This window comes from Passer montanus, unplaced genomic scaffold, assembly GCF_014805655.1.
Source record: "Passer montanus isolate IOZ18808 unplaced genomic scaffold, ASM1480565v1 scaffold4, whole genome shotgun sequence".
Lineage (NCBI taxonomy): Eukaryota > Metazoa > Chordata > Aves > Passeriformes > Passeridae > Passer > Passer montanus.
Window position 1 is genome coordinate 4,893,275 of NW_024368818.1, and position 17,532 is coordinate 4,910,806.

At 38.8% G+C, this 17,532-nt stretch overlaps 1 protein-coding gene across 1 annotated transcript in view; it reads left to right on the forward strand.

The window, feature by feature from the left end:
* MICU2 (mitochondrial calcium uptake 2) overlaps positions 1 to 17,532 on the forward strand; it is a 135,440-nt gene that overhangs the window by 87,064 nt on the left and 30,844 nt on the right. Inside the window, exons 4-6 of the mRNA XM_039718699.1 lie at positions 9,945 to 9,976; positions 10,089 to 10,164; positions 14,798 to 14,845. Coding sequence (XP_039574633.1) covers positions 9,945 to 9,976; positions 10,089 to 10,164; positions 14,798 to 14,845 — 156 coding nt within the window. The remainder of the gene's footprint in view (positions 1 to 9,944; positions 9,977 to 10,088; positions 10,165 to 14,797; positions 14,846 to 17,532) is intronic.

Below are 17,532 nucleotides of genomic sequence, written 5' to 3' on the forward strand. Positions count from 1 at the left end.
CACTGCAGGAAAGACATGGAGGGGCTGGAGCGTGTCCAGGGAAGGGCAACAGAGCTGGGGAAGGGTCTGGAGCACAAGTGCTGTGAGGAGCAGCTGAGGGAGCTGGGGGTGTTCAGCCTGGAGAAAAGGAGGCTCAGGGGGGACCTCGTTACTCTTTACAATTGCCTGAAAGGAGGGTACAGCCAGGTGGGGGTCGCCTTCTCCCAGGCAAAAAGTGACAGGACAAGAGGAAACAGCCTCAAATTGCACCAAGGAAGGTTTAGGCTGAGTACTAGCGAAAAATTCTTTAGCAAATGGGTGGTCAGACATTGGAACAGGCTGCCCAGAAAAGCAGTGAAGTCACCATCCCTGAAAGAGATATAAAGACTTGTGGATGTGGCACTTGGGGGACACAGTTTACTGGTGGACCTGGCAGTGCTCCTTCTCCCAGTCAACGAGTGACAGGACAAGAGGAAACAGCCTCAAATTGCACCAAGGAAGGTTTAGGCTGAGTACTAGCGAAAAATTCTTTAGCAAATGGGTGGTCAGACATTGGAACAGGCTGCCCAGAAAAGCAGTGAAGTCACCATCCCTGAAAGAGATATAAAGACTTGTGGATGTGGCACTTGGGGGACACAGTTTACTGGTGGACCTGGCAGTGCTGCGTAAATGGCCAGACTCAATGATCTTAGAGGTCTTTACCAACGTTAGTGATTCTATTGTCTTTTGAAGCCAAGGAAGGTTTAGGCTGAGTACTAGCGAAAAATTCTTTAGCAAATGGGTGGTCAGACATTGGAACAGGCTGCCCAGAAAAGCAGTGAAGTCACCATCCCTGAAAGAGATATAAAGACTTGTGGATGTGGCACTTGGGGGACACAGTTTACTGGTGGACCTGGCAGTGCTGCGTAAATGGCCAGACTCAATGATCTTAGAGGTCTTTACCAACCTTAGTGATTCTGTTGTCTTTTGAAGCCAAATAATGGAATCATAGAATCATTAAGGTTAAAAATATTTTTAAAATCATCAAATCCAACCATTAACTCCCTGTGGAGTCCACCAGTTAGTGATTCTATTGTCTTTTGAAGCCAAATCATGGAATCATAGAATTATTAAGGTTAAAAAATATTTTTAAAATCATCAAATCCAACCATTAACTCCCTGTGGAGTCCACCATGTCCCTAAGCAACACATTCACATGCCTTTTAAGTACCTCCAGTTGTGGTGTCTCCACAACTTCCCTGGGCAACCTGTTCCAATGTTTGACAACCCTTTTCAGTAATTTTTTTTTCCAGTCTAAACCTTCCCTTGTGCAACTTGAGGCCATTTTCCAAACTAATTTTAGTATTTATGCTGTCTTTGGAACGTGTGAACATGTATTTGTGTGCACCTAAACTGATGAGACAGTGCATGAGCTGAAGTCTGTTGGGAGCAATAAGACAAAGTGGTTGACCCACATGGTTATTTCTGGCATTGTTATCTGTAATTCTTTCATGTTGGAGTATTCAGTACATATCAAAGAGTAGTAAACAATACAGTTACTTCATATAATTTGACACAGTTTGAAATGATTTGCACTTCCTGCTTAGGGGATAAATTGCATCAGAGCAAAAAGGTGGAAAAGATGGTCCTCTCTGACATGTCCTCTTTTTTCTTATTCCAGGGCTAGTAAGATAGCTTTATCCTAATGATACATTCCCACATAACGGATGAATTCTACACGTGGCACCTCGGTTATGTTTGCCAGCAAGAGAACCCAATTTGTAATAAGCAATATTTAATATTCTTTTGCTTAGTCTTTAACTGGTTATGGGGTGTTTTTTTTGCATTTTGTAAGATGCATGTGAAAAGTAACAGTTCATCCTGACAGGGAAGATCTTCAAAATACATATTGTAGAGGAATTGAATGAAACAAAAGGAGTAGTTGCTACTGTGGTAATGGGCCTTTATATTGAGGACATAAGCTTAAATCAAGTTTTTCTTAGTGAGATAAGAATCAGTTTTTGGCTTTAAGATGTTGACCTTTTCTCCCTTCATTTTGATTGTGGGATGATTTGCACACATTTTCATTCTGAATCCAAATTAATCTCTGTTTATAATTAAGATGCAATTTGCTCAAGCTGTATATGCAGTCAGATTTTTAACCGTGTCATTTCACTGTTGTCCTTACCCCTCTTTTATTGTTCTTCTATAATAATCTTCTCTAGCCATAAAGTAGATTGTAGAACCCTTAGGCCAGGGATCATGACTTCTAACACTTCCTAGGAGAGGAACAGAATTAGACCTCTAGTGCTAGGAGGCTGTCATAATAGTTTACCTTCATCTGATGTTAGTATCCTAATCTAGAATGTGCTCTGACACTGTAGTATTTAAAAACTAGGTGTTGTTAACCATAGGAGATGATGACTTAAGGAGAGTGATGATTCACAAATTATACTGTCTTTATTTCAGAGTTGGATCAAAGTTCCTTAATTGAGTCTTCTTGAAGGCAAAGTCTAGTTTATACTGTTGTCTTTGCTAGATAAGACTACAATCTTATACATTGTAACAGGAATTTTGGGAGGTTGTGGCTCTGCTTGCCTGCTCTTTCTGTGAAGGACCATGGTTTTTTTGTGCACAGTCAGGAAATGCCATCAATCCCAAAAGTCTGAGCTGCAGAGTGTTCTCTGTAAGTTGCAGGAATTGTTCTCCACCCTTCTAGTCTCAGAAATATGTATCATGGATACAGCTCCTTCCAGGTAATCTTAGTTGTCCTTTAGAAGCCTTTATTGCTGCAATTATGCAGCCATTCCATCTCTTGAACTGTAGTAAACTTTGTCCTTGCATCTGATTAAGTTCTTATTAAAACAGAGCATACATGCCCTTAGCACTGCTAACATTGGGCTGCTAGATAGGACGTTGGAAAAAACAGTTTACAGAGGTAACAAATACAGAAAGCAGTCACAGTGTGAGTTATCTGCTTGTATGCAGAAGGACTCACTTGCTCAACTCACATATATAAAAGCTGAATGTCAGGTCAGAGGAAGTAATTGTAGGCTTTCTTTAAAAGAAGGAAACAGATAAGTGCAAGACCTAGATTGGACACCTGTCTCAACCTGGAATAAATTCTCCTTTCTCTGTCTGTTTCTCTCCCTTGACTATAAAAGTAGCCTAAGGGCCTTAGTCAGGATGAAGTTGGCAGAAAGAGATAATATCTTTTATTAGACCAGTTGCTCTAAGTTGGAAAAATTGGACAAGCTTTTGGGCATATGAGCTCTTCCTCAGATCTGAAATAGGAGCAGCAGATTTCAGAGTTAATTATAAATCTTTTTCTGTGTATGTCCTCACACCATCATAGTTACAGCAGAGCACCACAGAGATCACTAACTCAGATTTAGGCACCTAATTTTTAGACATCTAAATGAAGCGAGAGGAACCAAGCATGAGGTGCTTATTTGGGAGTTAGAGAGCTTGCATTTGACATGACACATTTTTTTCCAGATGCTGCCTCCAGTGCTGAGCCCTGCCTGCCCAGAGGACGGGGAGCCTCTCCTGCTGGGGAAATGCTCAGCTGCAGTTGTGCTCTCTGCTCGGCTTCTTGCTGCTTGTGTGTTTCACGTGAAGTCTCAGCTTGCTTCACGTGCTCCCTTTGCAGGGCTGCCCTTACAGGCCTGTGAGACTGCTCCAGTTTTTAGGGAGAAGTGACTTTCTGTATCTTGTATGTCCTTGCAGGACAAGCCTTGGGGTAATCTTGGAAGTTTGAACATATTCTCATCTTTTCCTTACCTGCAGCTCGGATACATTATTAGAAAGAGAGCAAATCTGGGAGTATGTCGCTTTCCCTGGATTATATCTAAGGAGAACGGATTCCCCTGCTCTCCTTGTCATTCCCACAGACTGCTACTGCAGTTCCAGTGAGGACTGAGGTGTTTGCAAGCACTGTAATAGGCACCACAGCATCTGATTTTACCCTGGTGCCTTTGGTTATTTTGGAACTGCTGGTGACTTGGTGCCATGGTCTCTTTAAGAGGTTTTGAAAACTTGCTTATCTTAATTCTTTTGTCTGTTTCAGTTTCCTAAAAGACTGTGTCATCCTTTGATGTTCCCTCCCTGCATCAGCATCCCACCCTTTTTACCCCGGGCTGCCTGACTCACTGAGAAACCTCCTGGTATTGACTTGCTCTGATGCAACTGCTCTTCTGAAATGGAGATTTGCCAGTGCTGGCCCCATCCCAGCCCTCTGTATTTCTTGTTTCCTCAGAGGAACGATTGCTTTAAATAAAGAAGGACAGATGCAAAGCTTGTTTTGTAAAGCATAGCAGAAGCTTCTATTATTGCAAATTGCCTTTTCCACTGGGCATACTTGAATTCAATTCAGGTGGTTCAATTTACTAATTCATGTGATTGAAATGACTTTTATCAATTATCTTTCAATGGAGCAATGCAGTAGTTCAGTAAAAGCTTTCTAGCTGAAGTAGATTCTTAATTCATTTAAATTGCACGCTCATTTATTATTCAGATATTGGTTTGCCAGGAGCTAGCATAGCAATCTGACCACTTGGTTTGTCATGATTTCAAAAAGCCTAAAGTTTTTTTGCTATCCTTCATTTATCTCCAATATCACCAGTATTTCAAAAGGAGGCCTTAAAGAAATAATTACTAGTTTGAATTTTTATCCTTTATTGGTTTCATTAGCAGTAAGTACTTTATAAATGCATAGAAGAGCTTTAAAGAATGAGAACAAAAATAAGGTACGTTTTAAAAGGCACATTTTGTTAATATAACATGCTTGTCCAGTATCATTAGAATTATCTAAGATAGCTGAGAATGAAATACAGGCTATTGAATGTCAAAGATCTTCTATTTCAGGCTAATTTAAACAGAAATTTTAACAGATCTCCCCAGGGAAATCAACATACACAACTCTTATCTAACCCAGCTCACTGGTGCAGGATTCTCAGAGTTCAGCTTGTGTGAAAGCTGGCAGCCAGTTATAAGGAAAAAATGCAAATCCTCATTCCCATGGCAGGCAAGGCTGCAGCGTGAGCTCTGCTGTAAAGGCCACAGCATCAGCTGCATACAGTGGGTATGGTTTTTAAAATGCCCTGATCCTCAAATTAGGACTGTGCTGAAAGCCCATCCATTTAAAAGGTTTGTTTCACTCATCATTTTGCAGAATAAGAGTTTGTTTAAATTGTATAAATAAATTAATTATGATTAATTGTATAATTAAATATACTTAATGCTATTCTCATCGTAATTTTTCATAAAAAGCAAATGGTTTTATAGTACCTCAGTATGACCTTGAACCTGCAAGGTCAATATTCAGCAAAGATAGCAATGAATGCCATCCAAAATTAAAAAGCTGGGAGGTCAATTTTTCTTTTATTTTTGTAATTTTGTCTGTTTGAAATGGAGCTAAAAAGAGATTCAGGTCAAACCATCTTAGTGACTTTACTGATGAAAAGGACAGGAGTTTGTTCTTCTAGGAAAGGATACCTATTTTATACTGTTCATATTTGAATTTCAGGCTGTGGAGAAAGATTGATTCAAATTTAAAATTTAAATTAAATTTCCACATTACAAGAATAAGGCAGTCTTGCAGACATGTAAAATGATGTTTTCTTGCAAATAGTAGTAACTGCTTTTACTTTGTCCTTTGATTATTGTTGTTAGAGTTGTTGATATTCGTGATTTTGCTCATTCTTTCAATCTAAACATCTTGTCAGGTCTAAGCCAGTCCTTAGCTCTACAGGTGTAAAGGGCTGGACTGTGTGTGCAAGTCCAGCCTTGTTTAATTCAGCCCTTTCCTAACAGTAATCCTAACATTGATGTCAGGTCTGTTCTACATCTTAGTGTAAAAAAAGATAGATGGTGGAAAACACTTCTGTTGTAAGAAATGTAAGTGACAAAATACCCAGGTTTGCCGAGGGCAAATGAAGACTGGTGGAGCTGCTCTTGGCAGTGCTTTCTAAATTAGAGTTGTCAATTAACTTTCTTGGCTAACGGCACAGAACTTGTGTGTTTATAAGTAGACTCGGTATTCATACAACTAAAAAAGCTAAAATGCCTTTTTGTCCATGAAAAGTGCCTCTGTACCTCATTGTTTCATGAATATGCTGTAGGTGGTGAAAATTAGATGATTGTATCTATAAAATATGTAGACGCCCTTGAAATTACTCACTGTCCTTTAAACCAGCATTCCAGCATAGTTTTGGATGTCTGTAGGGAAAAAAAGAAATTGTTCTCATTTAATCAAGTTCAAAACAATAAAAATTCCAAGTTTCTTTTTTTCATATCAAAGTAAGACTCTAACTGCTACAAACAAGTTTGGTACTATATCATTGATTTTCCAATTAGTAAGAATCTATCACAGTAAAAGAATAAAACTAAAGGAAATTGAATCATGCGGATCTTTTACATTTTAGATTAAATAGTCCCTAATAATTAAATCTATTGCCTGTAGTCCTCAGAGAGAAACTTAGATCCTGATATATTTGTAGTCATGTGTGAGGAATGACAGCACCAATATTTAATTCATAGGAAGAAAGAGGCATTTATTTTCTTCAGTATACAAGCTGGTTAAGAAAACTGTTCAAGCCTTTGTAGTGCATTTTCTGCAGAGCGGAGTTAACATTCTCCTAATTATTTTAGACAAGGTCTCAAAAGACCTGATTCCTCAGAGGGCTGTACATTTGATATTAATAGAGCTTTCCTTGTTGGTATTTAAAGGGTTCTCACTGTTAAGAAGTAAATAAATTGAGAAAATAAGCACCAAGAGCTAAATTAGCATTCAAGAAGTATGTTTCCTAGTGAAAACAGAGATTTGAGTCTTCACACATGATTTTATATGGTGACCAATAAAATATAACTGGATGTAATTCTTAGAAAAAATTAAAATAATTATTTTAATAATTCTAAAATTAATTCTACAGTTTAAATTATTGTATTATTATAAGACTGTATTCTAATGTCTTACACAAATCCCAGTATGAAAGATAGCACTACTGTCCCTAGTGTCAGGGAGTTTATTCCAAAAGATTCCTATCTTCCAGCACACATGCTTGCTGACATCTGCCTATGTGAGAAGAGCACCATTAAAAGAGTCCATATTTCTTACTTTGCTCTGTTTACTGCTTTGAAAAGTAGAAATATCTTTGTTTCTCTCTCAATCTGTCCCTTTCCCTCCTGCCTTTTTTCCTGTCTTACTGTAGCAGCTGCCTCTTGTCCAGTTGCTACAAGGACCAATTCTGACCCACCTGGTGCTGCCTCTCACCACGTCCTGGGGTGATTGTGACTCTTCTCACCCTCTTCTGCCACTCAGCAAAGACTTCTTTTGCTCTACCAGTCCTTTCCCCCATGTGAGGGTAGCATGAGCATCTCTGTATCATTGTTGTTACTGTCTTTTCGACTCTGAAACAGGTCAGTCAACATGTCAGCATCTTAAATATCCTCTGGAGGGTGACTGTGGCTGGATGCAATAGGGCAGATGCTGATGGCATCCACAGCCATTTCTGTGAGCTCTAGGCAGTTGCAGTTGTAAGTGCTGCCTGGTGAAGAGTCCGTACGTCTGCAACAGACTTCCCTTCCCTTTATTAATTTTTATCATGATATGGTAGTTCTCAGTGAGGATATGCTGTTCCCCAAAACTATGCAGCTGAAGAGTTTCAGTGTCATTGTGCTGAATGCAACACAAAGAGGAGAAACGCAGATTCAGTCAAGTGTACAGCCTCACAAACTTGGCCAACTGTTGTCTCAGCTGTAGCTCCCAGCACTTTCTCCTTACCTTGCATCACTATCCATGCCTTTGCTGTTCCAGCTCACAATGTTCCTCTTGTCTCCCTTCATCATCCTCCTGGATGCTGGCAGAAGGCTACTCCCCAGTACACTGCTATGGTAGCAGGTGTTGATCCAGATGTGATGTTCTTGGGATCACCAGGAGAATTAAAGGAATAGAGGTGCTGTTAACCAAATAAGGGTATATGGCTGGCTTTTGTGCAGACAGCAAGTACAAGGAGCATGTACAATGAAAAATATTGCAGGGTGGTTTTCCCTTTTTTCTTTCAGATACTGTTTTTTGCAGACCTACTCATTCCCTACTCTCAGCCTGACTCATTCCCTTCTGTAAGGCTGCTCTCTAGGTGGGTCTGCCAGGGCCAAAAGAACAGCTTAAGTTCAGTTTCACAAACGTGCTGTATGGAAGCAGTGACATTTCAAAGCTGAGATCTAAATCACTTCATTTGCTTAACAGCCATTCATGAAAATGCTCTGCAGCAGGGTCTGGTGTTAGATGTAACTGGTGTTACATCACTCTGCTCAGGATTCAGCCTTACTGAATGTAGCTATTGTTGCTGCTTCTCCCAGTATGTTATTAGTCTGACTTTTTTTGTCTCAAATGAGGCAAAGTAGAGGATTTAATGCATTGTTTTACTTAAAAGGTATCTACCTATGGAGCTTCATATATGTGTGTGTATGTGGGTGTAAATGTATGTATAGGCATTGCACAAAAATGTATTCATCCACAGTAACAGGTGGTACTGGCAACACCTGTTGCTGGGGTCACTCAACACTCCAGTATTAAAACCCTAATTTTAGTTGCTTATAACTTTTGTCAAACTTAAACATTTGTGTTGAAATGTTATGTGCCAGGTGTCTGCCTTAGGCTGATTTGGGGGAGGGGATGTGAGGAGAGGAATTTATCAGCAAAAGTGTTACTGCTAGTTGAGGGAGCAGAGGCCAGGCTACTGCTTTGCCTGTGCTGAAAAATGAGCTATTGCTAGTTGAGATGTTCCAAGCCAAAAGTTGCTGGTGGAGACCCCTTGCAGCTGGGCATGCCGTTTGCCAGCGCTGTGGAAATTCACTATTTTACTGACAAAGCACCTCCGTCTGGCCAAATTATGGGCCTGTGAAAATGCTTGGTAGATGTTTGTTGACAGCTGCTCACCAGGCTGCCACCATCATGCCCATTTCCAGATAATGGTGCTGCACTGGTGACCCTTCGGATGCAAAATGCCTGTGAAGCAGGAAAGTAGCCTTGGAGACTGAGCGTGGAGCAAAGCACCCTGCTGCACGCAGGGGCACCAGTCCACAGAGCACATCCAAGTGGCTCAGTTTGTGCTTACTCAGTGTGAATAAATAGGAGGGAATGGCTGGCTGGAATCCAAGGAAATGGTGATGAAGGAAGAGCGTGATGGGCTGAGAGAGGTAAGAGTGAAGGACAACAGAGTTTGGAGAACTGTATGAGAGGGGCTGAATAGATAGACTGAAAAGAGACATGCACGGCTCCTGCTGGTCCCTGACCATGGGGTTTCTGTGATCCCTGCCTAACCAGCTGGGATGTTCCACTCTTTGTACATTGCAGCTATGTACATACATACACATTGCAGCTCCTCAAACATGTGATTTACACAGCAGCATAAATTATACTGCCAGTGGCTCCCCTGTTTGAGTGTATTCACTTGAACCTGCTAAGAAACACTTAGCAGTTTGCATGATTTTCATCTGATGCTCTTTCAGAAAGCAGAATTGTTCAATTTCCTTCTGCTTAATAGAAGCATCAAAATTTTAATTATTTTTCTTTAAGTATTTCTTAGCTTTCACGTACTCAACCTGCATTTCAAGGACTATCATGTGTGCATGGAAATCCCTTTGTAAATACTACAGCTGTTTCTTGCTGTATAGTCTTGCTTCGGAATCTGTGCTACATTTGTAGCTCACAATATGCAAAGTCATACTAGTAAGTTGGTCATGTACATGATATGTGCTTTAATCTAGGCTGAGAGAACATTTGAACAGACTGCTCATATTATTTTTAAATCTTGTTCCTTTCATGATCATTATGGGAATTAGAAACAAACTGTCTGTTGCGAAATATTCTGTTTCATATTACTTAGCATTTTCCCATAAAAATCAGAAGAAATGCCACAGAACCTGATCAAAGTTCAAAGTCAGTTTCTTATTGAATGATGATGATTTTTTTTTTATTATAGGCAAAGCCTCAGCCAAGAAACTGACAAAAAAGGTAAGCAAAATGTTCCTTTCCTTCTTCAAAAGAACTTGCATTCTTTCTGTTACTGAAGTGATTAGCTCTCTTTCAAAACTGGCTTTATGTTTTCTTGTTTGTGTCTTTAAAGGAGGTGGATGCTGCACTGCTCTATGTTGCCAAAGCTAAACCAGGACCAACCTTTTTTAGAGAGCTTGGTGATAAAGGTAATGAGCACTTCTGATACTGAAAAATACATCTTGCTTTTTATCTCATTATATAGTGTGAATTGAATGTATTTTTAAAGGGGGTTTTATGGATTTTATTTCATCCTCATCTAGCCAGTAGTTGCCTCCTTGGCAAATCTCTCAGTTATACAAGAGAGAGTAAAGAGGCTGGGATTTGAAAGCCTTCTTAGATGTAGGAGGAGACATGAAAGAAACTGAAAAGCCTACTTGGAAGAGGAAAGGGTTAAAGGGATGACTTGAACACAAAATGGACTTTTAAGACTTTTTGTTAATAACCTGACTGTTCCTCTGTACAACTTAAATGCATGGAAACTACAAATAAAAGTAAAACTTGTACCTAGTTTCGTTAAGTTGGTATCCCTGATTCCAAGAGCAGTTGAACTTATTTCTCTCTCTTTGGTAGCTCTGTGACCCTTCACAGTGTTGATATGCTTTGTTTTCTTTTCACCCAGCATTTCCACTTTATATTGGACTACATAAAGAGAAAACTAAGAGTGGGGATATTGTTAGTGTAACAACAGGAGATTAAAGAAGACCAAATAAACATCTCATTAACGTAAATTAATTGAAGAGAGAAAACAAACAAGAGGATCAAGAAAACCAAATAGATGAGCAATTAACCGTTTCACAGTAACAAAAGACCAAAATTCCCAAACTAATGAGAAAGACTGACAGTGCCTATTCACAAACTTTCTGTATCATACAATTCAGCCTGAATCCCTTATCCTGTGGATGTTTCTGGAAAATAAAGCTGCTGTTGCACTTCTGCAGCTCCTTGGCAGGCAGGAGCCATGCTCTCTCCATGCACAGCAGATCCTCAGACATGGCTGGAAGCTTGTGCCAAGGGAACAGCCCTTGATCTCAGCCTGCAGCATTTCACCTACCCTTCAGTCTCACAGCCTCTTCTGCCTGCAGTTCATTTCTTGCATCCTTGTACAGACCTGCAAGGGTCTCCAGTTGGGTGCCTTGCTTGTCAGTCTGCTCCTGAAAGCCCCACCTTACCCCAAAAGCCCTGAAACATCTCTGAACAAATTAACAATTTTTTCCTATCCTAGGAGAGGCTGGATTTTGTACTAAATAGTCATTCCCTGCCTTTTGCAATCATCACATGCTTTCCCAGGATTTGGCTTAAAGTATTCTCAGTCTTGAATTTTTGGATATCTCTTTACCTGCTTTTTAGGGCCTTTCTTTTTCTAGTGATGAACACTGCAAATCCACAGAGCATGCTGCCTGGGAAAACCAGGAATCCATAAAGAGAAACTGAAAACAGCAAATCAATGCAGCCTTCTCTTACTGCACCTCTCCCAGCTGGGTGCTTGGCAGAAAGCTTGGGCTTAGCGGTACACTCAAAGTTGGTGTCTTCTGCATTCTGGCAAAGATCTGCCCTTGCCTAGCCCTGTGTGTTTGAATCTCTGTCCTTCAAAGGCCAGGTAGGAGTTTGAGATGATGCAAAAACATTCAGTGCAGTCATCCATATGTCGCCACAAGACTCAAGAGTTTTTACAATTTTTGATCATGATGCCTGTTTAGTGACTTTGATGCTTTTGCTTTAAGATGCATTATAATCACAGTTTTAAAATGAAAATATTTATACTTTTACAAGTACCAGAATAATGAATACCCCTGTCCAACTGTTTAGCTGAGGTTATTTTAACTGCCTTCAAATGGTTATTTAAATGTCAAGGAGACTGAAAACTGCCATCAGTCTGGTTTGTAAAATGTAATGCTAGGGGATTCTGCCTTCTAGTGGGCAGTTTTAAAACCTGTGTCATGTTTAGTAGGTATACTTACGATTTATTCAGCAATAAGAATATTGTACTGTCAGCATTTGTTAGTAAGTTTGAGGACAGATATTTCTAAGGAGGGTTAGGGAAGGTTCCTTTAGCTTTAGAAAATGACAGTATTTTGCCAATGCAAACTTCACATTCTTGGCTGCAAGTATGCTGAGTCATTCAACAGTGTGTGAAGCTTTTCTCTTTTAAATTTTGCTTGGATATGAATTTAACTTTCAGTGGGTTGTTTTAGTTTGGGGTTTTAAGTTTGCTGTGGTACATCTTTTAGTTTGAGTACCTTTGTAATGATTACTGTAGAATAAAAAAGAAAATTACCAAAATATTTCATTTACTTTATGAATGAGGTAAGCTGGCCACTCACTGCATGTAGGACAATAAAATTAAAGTAATTTTTTTAATGGAAATTAGTCCACAAATTAAAAAATCTTATGATAAATTATTTTAGTGCAATCAGTCTTCCAGAAAATATCAGGCAGGCCGTGAATTTTCTTTAGAGCATTGAGTCAGGTTTTAAGGAATAATCCAGTCTATTTCTACATATTTTCATTATATTTACCTTTTTTACCAATTTAACTATAGTGACTTTTCAGTTAGATTACAGTAAGATGATGAAAAGTGCCATTTCTTGCAAAGCTTCACTTTCCAGTCCTCTTCAATTCAGGTGCTTCTCCCTTGAGCTGGTCAGCAGGGTGTTGTCTTCAAATTGATCTTTTCTTCACATCTTACCATCTTTGTAAAAATTTGGCAGATTCTTTCTGCAAAATTTTATAAGGTATAGTGATCCCTGTCTAGCTATAAAGCTAAAATTCTCCAGGGGTTCAGTATTTCGTATCTCAATTATTATGACTTCATTTTTTCTCAGACTTTTACCTAATCTGCCATGTTAATATTCTTTCAAAAGCTTTGATAAATATGTTTTTTTCCACAACTTCTTTGAGTGTCTCATCTCTTATTTTGTATCCCCACACTGGACTCTTCTTGTTCTCTTTACCCAGCATAAACCACTTGTCTTCAGCTTCCAGGTTCTCCTTAGATTATCCCATGCAGAAAATCTCAAGACAGCTGAGGGGCAGACTCCGACTTGTCCCTGACCAGTAATGCCATCCTTCATTGCATCCTTCACTGGTTACATTTTCAGTCAGGGGTCTTTGTGCTCACACCACTGCAGTCCTTGACTGGGAGGTGTTTTCTATACAGACCTGAGAAGTTGCCTCCTTGTCTTCCTTTCTATTCTTCCCTTAAACATTCTTTTGCTGTGTCACACACAAAACAAAATTAGGAATCTTGATCACTACTTTTCACATTATTTGCTTGATTCTTTTCACCACCAATTTGTTTCAATCCTTTTTTTTTAATCTTGTCTTAGGCATATAAGCTAAAAATAAAGGAAGTTCTTTTTCTGTTTATTTGATTTCGAACTTGTAGAAAACCTAGATATTTCATCTAAGAATACAATTCCAGGTTTTACAGCAATGAAAATAATAATTGGCATTCTTGCAATGACAGAAATGCTAAAACTCATAAGCAGAAGTCTTTGAGATGAAAGCATTTTTTATTTCCACAGTGTATTGTATGATTGTAGTACTGTGCTGATTTACACAATTCATGTAGGATAATAGGGTAAATAGTCCTGTTTTGATAGAGAGGAAAGCTGAGATATGGAACCAGAGTATGCTGGCAACAGGATCAGAATTGGACCTCCCTTTAGCTAAGACTTGTTCTCATATTTTCAGAGTCTTGCATTTAGCAATTTAATATTTCTGAGCTCTGGTACTTAGAAGTGTTAAGTCACTATCTGAGGTCAAATACAAATGCTGTTGCTTCTGCATAGTAGTTTATCAGAAGTTAATTGTTTATCACTGAAGCTTAAGTGGGTTCCTTATCTATCAATTAACTAAATATAAATTACAAAAATAGTTTATCTTTGCACAGATAGGCATGTTTGAACTTCGTTATTTTAAGCAGCTTCAGCATTATACAATGTTTAGCTCACAAGTCAAAAGTAGCTCAGTTATTTTGAAAAGTGATTTATAAAAAAGCCCTTTACATTTCTTTCCCCAAACATTATTGCAGGGCAGATGGTTCAGATTCTGTTGTTTATCCACCCTCATTCTGCACTCTCTATCTTTAGCTTGCACACTCTATTTTGACGCTATCACATCTTTGTGTTTGTTCAGGCTTTTCACTTAAGGCGGTATTTCAAAAGAAAACACTGGAATTTTCCTTCAAAAGGGGGGAAAATACTTTCACCTTGTAGAAAGGACATGTTCCTATTTAAAAAAAAAATAAGAAGCCTCCTCTTGGCACAGGGCCCAGCAGTACTATCAGCACAATCTAGCAGCTTGGCAGCTTTGCGTGTTGCCATGTTCCCTTGAGAATTAGAGGGAAGCTATTCTCCGCCTTTTGCGAGCCTGCCAAAGGATGGAGGACTTTGATCCTTCAGGGTAATGTTAGAGTAGTTCTCCTCCCAGGTACTAAATGTGACAAAGCACATTTAATTTATTTGCCTTTTATATAAACATTGAATGTTTTCAGTGAGAATCCAAAGATTTAGTGTGGGCCTTTTGTTAATACCAAATAAACCTTACTTTCTTGGTTAGACATGAACATTGATGAGTCTGGGGTTAGGGATTTTTACCTTCAGAGTACTAAAAACAGAAGTGAAAAATTGATTAAATAGTAACTTGGCTTACTTTAACACAGGTATTTAATACTATGTCAAACTACATTTTTTTTTATATTTGTAATATTTAATCTTTCAAATTTTGCTCTAAATTTTAGGGGTTTTCCACAAGTAATTTTTAAACTTTTTTTTCCAGGGTTGATATCTTATGCAGAGTATCTGTTTTTGCTGACAATTCTTACAAGTAAGTATTATATATTTAAAATATATAGGCACAAATACTCAGGTAGTACCAGTTTACCAGGAGCTTTATTTCTGATATTTTTTAGCTTCTAAATTTCCGCATTATAGTAAAACATAAAAACTATTGTATATAAAGTGACAATGCATTGATATAAATGGAAATCAGTGTCATCATTGGCCCATAGCAATACTTCAAAAATCATGGTACTTCCTGCACTATGGGATCAGAAAAGTCCCTTTGGGAGCGGGGAGACTTTGATTACAGAGCCACTTAATAAGGGGAAGAAGAATTGGATGGAAAGATGAATAATATTTCTTCTGGACAGTAGTTTTAGTCATTTTGGACCATGAGACATTAGCAATATAGCTCATGCATGGGTGTGAAAAACTGCTGTAGTGTCTCAGGAGTTGTTGCATGTTTTTATTGTGTTCAAGTTTGCCATGGATGCAATACATAAACAGCAGAATTCTTCAGTGTCTTTTTATCTAATTTTAAAGTCCCTTTTCTTTATCCTCTGTTCCTTTTGGCTTTATTTCCTCAAGTATTGTACATGTATTTCAGCCCCCCTCCTTTGCTTCCTTCCTTTTTCTCTCAGGCACTTTTTTTTAAAACAACTTTTGTTTGGGACTTGCTTTATCTACAAGTAACAGGCATTTTTTGGTTTTGTGCATGGAAGTGACCTGGGATTGTCTGGTACTTTCTCTGTGCCATGTTTGCCACCCCCTGTTTTGTTCTGATGTGTAAGTGATGCTTAGAAACATCAAGATTTGAGACACAGCGAGACCCCTGGAGCAGTAGTGAAGTAGTCCACATGCATGTCCATGGAATTGTCCACAGAATAGTCCACATGCAGTTTTGTTCGACTGACTTATCAAAGTCTAACATTTTCAGCAAGGGACAAAGCCAGGCATAAATGATTTATTGTATCAGTGCATGGGGAAAGGAGAGAAGGAAGCAGTCACTTCTTTCCTGACAGACTGTGGAGGCATCACTCTCGTGTGACACTCATCACTTCCCTGGCTGCAAGGTCCATGGCTGGGCCTTAAATAAATTGATAAATTTTCCTTGCTCTGGAAATCCACCCTCTCATGGTGTAGTATGAACAAGTAGTGTTGGTCTCCACAGAGTGGAGAGAGTATGTCCAGCCTTTCATCATTATGCACCTCTTGCACAATTCAAGTGGCCCTTCTGCAGCTTACCTCATTTCTTAGCAGAACTGCATTAGTTCCTGTTGCACAGCATGAAAGGTAAATAATCTCTTTGGCAACTTCAGCTAGTACACAATATTAAATTATATATATATATGCATTAAGCTTTAACATACAAATACACTGCTTCAGCAGTGGTGACTGTCCCATGCTACACACTGCTTGAACATGAGTTATACCATGTGTTCAAGTGGCTTTTAAAATCAGAGATAGGAGTTTAGCCCAGGTAGGGTACTGATTTTAAAATATTTATTGCAACTCATAAAAGATGAATTTATGTTAAAAAAGGACAACCATGACAGCCAAATTATTACTTCAAACGAATACCTTCAAGTTGCAGGAATAGGTGTCAAAGATTCTATTTCTTTAGAAATTTATGGCAGCTGAAAGTGAATTCATGCTGAATTATTGGCTGAAACAATTAGAAAATTGAAGCAGTATCAGAGAAAGTTGTTCCACTTCTCCAGAAAATCAAGTAACATTGTTTTTCACAGAACGTATATAGGAATGTATTGAGCTGCAAAAACAAAGGCACCTTTTAATGCAGGATAAAAATGCAGCGGTAATGTTGCTGCTTTGGTTACACAGAGGGTTATCATACTGACCAGTTTGAAAGCCAGTGTCAACAAGTGTTAGTGTTAGTGCCTCTATCTTTGCCTAACAAGTATCCTCTGTCAGTCAGCCCCAAGCTACACAGCCTGTCTCTCTCACTAGTGAGGGTTAATGTGAGATTTCTTAAAGCAGGCATCAGTATTTAAATTACTTCCAATCACCAACTGAGCAGTAGGGAAATGGAAAAAGAGTCGTCAGACTCCTGGTTCCACGCTGCTGATGAGACCATGCTGCCTGTCATACAAAATCAGGGTCTGTAAAAACACTGAACTTGAAAATGTATTTTTGTGACAGACAAAGGTTTTATTTTTTCCCCCATGACCTTCTTTTCTCTGTACCTTGTGTCATCACTGTCTTTTTTCCTCCAGTGGTGTATTGAATTTCATTTCTAGCAATAGGTTAATGGAGCCCTGCCTGGTGAAGAAGCCCAGGAACTGAAGTTGTCACCTTTACTTAGAGCTTTGTTTCAATTACCCAGTCTCACAAGTTGACAGCTTGGTCAATGAAGGAATATTAGGAGAGGAAGCACCTAGGTCTAACCTGCACTCACAGCCAGGATGAAGCACTTCTGTTCAGATTTTGGAATTTTGCCTGATTCTAATTAAATACAAATATATCTGTGGTAGTCTTTGAACTATGCTTATTTTACAAACACATACCTTTGGGGTTACATCATATCAGATAAGTATGTCATCTCTAAACAGTATAAGCAGCTTTAGGTCTATATTTTCACTAACAGCTCTCTTATCTGAAAATTGGAACACAGATGGTATGAATTGCTATTAAATGCATCAATTACTTTTATTCTCTAAATATGTTATTGGATAGCCTTTTCTTGCTTTTGTACTAGTAACACAAATTTAGCAT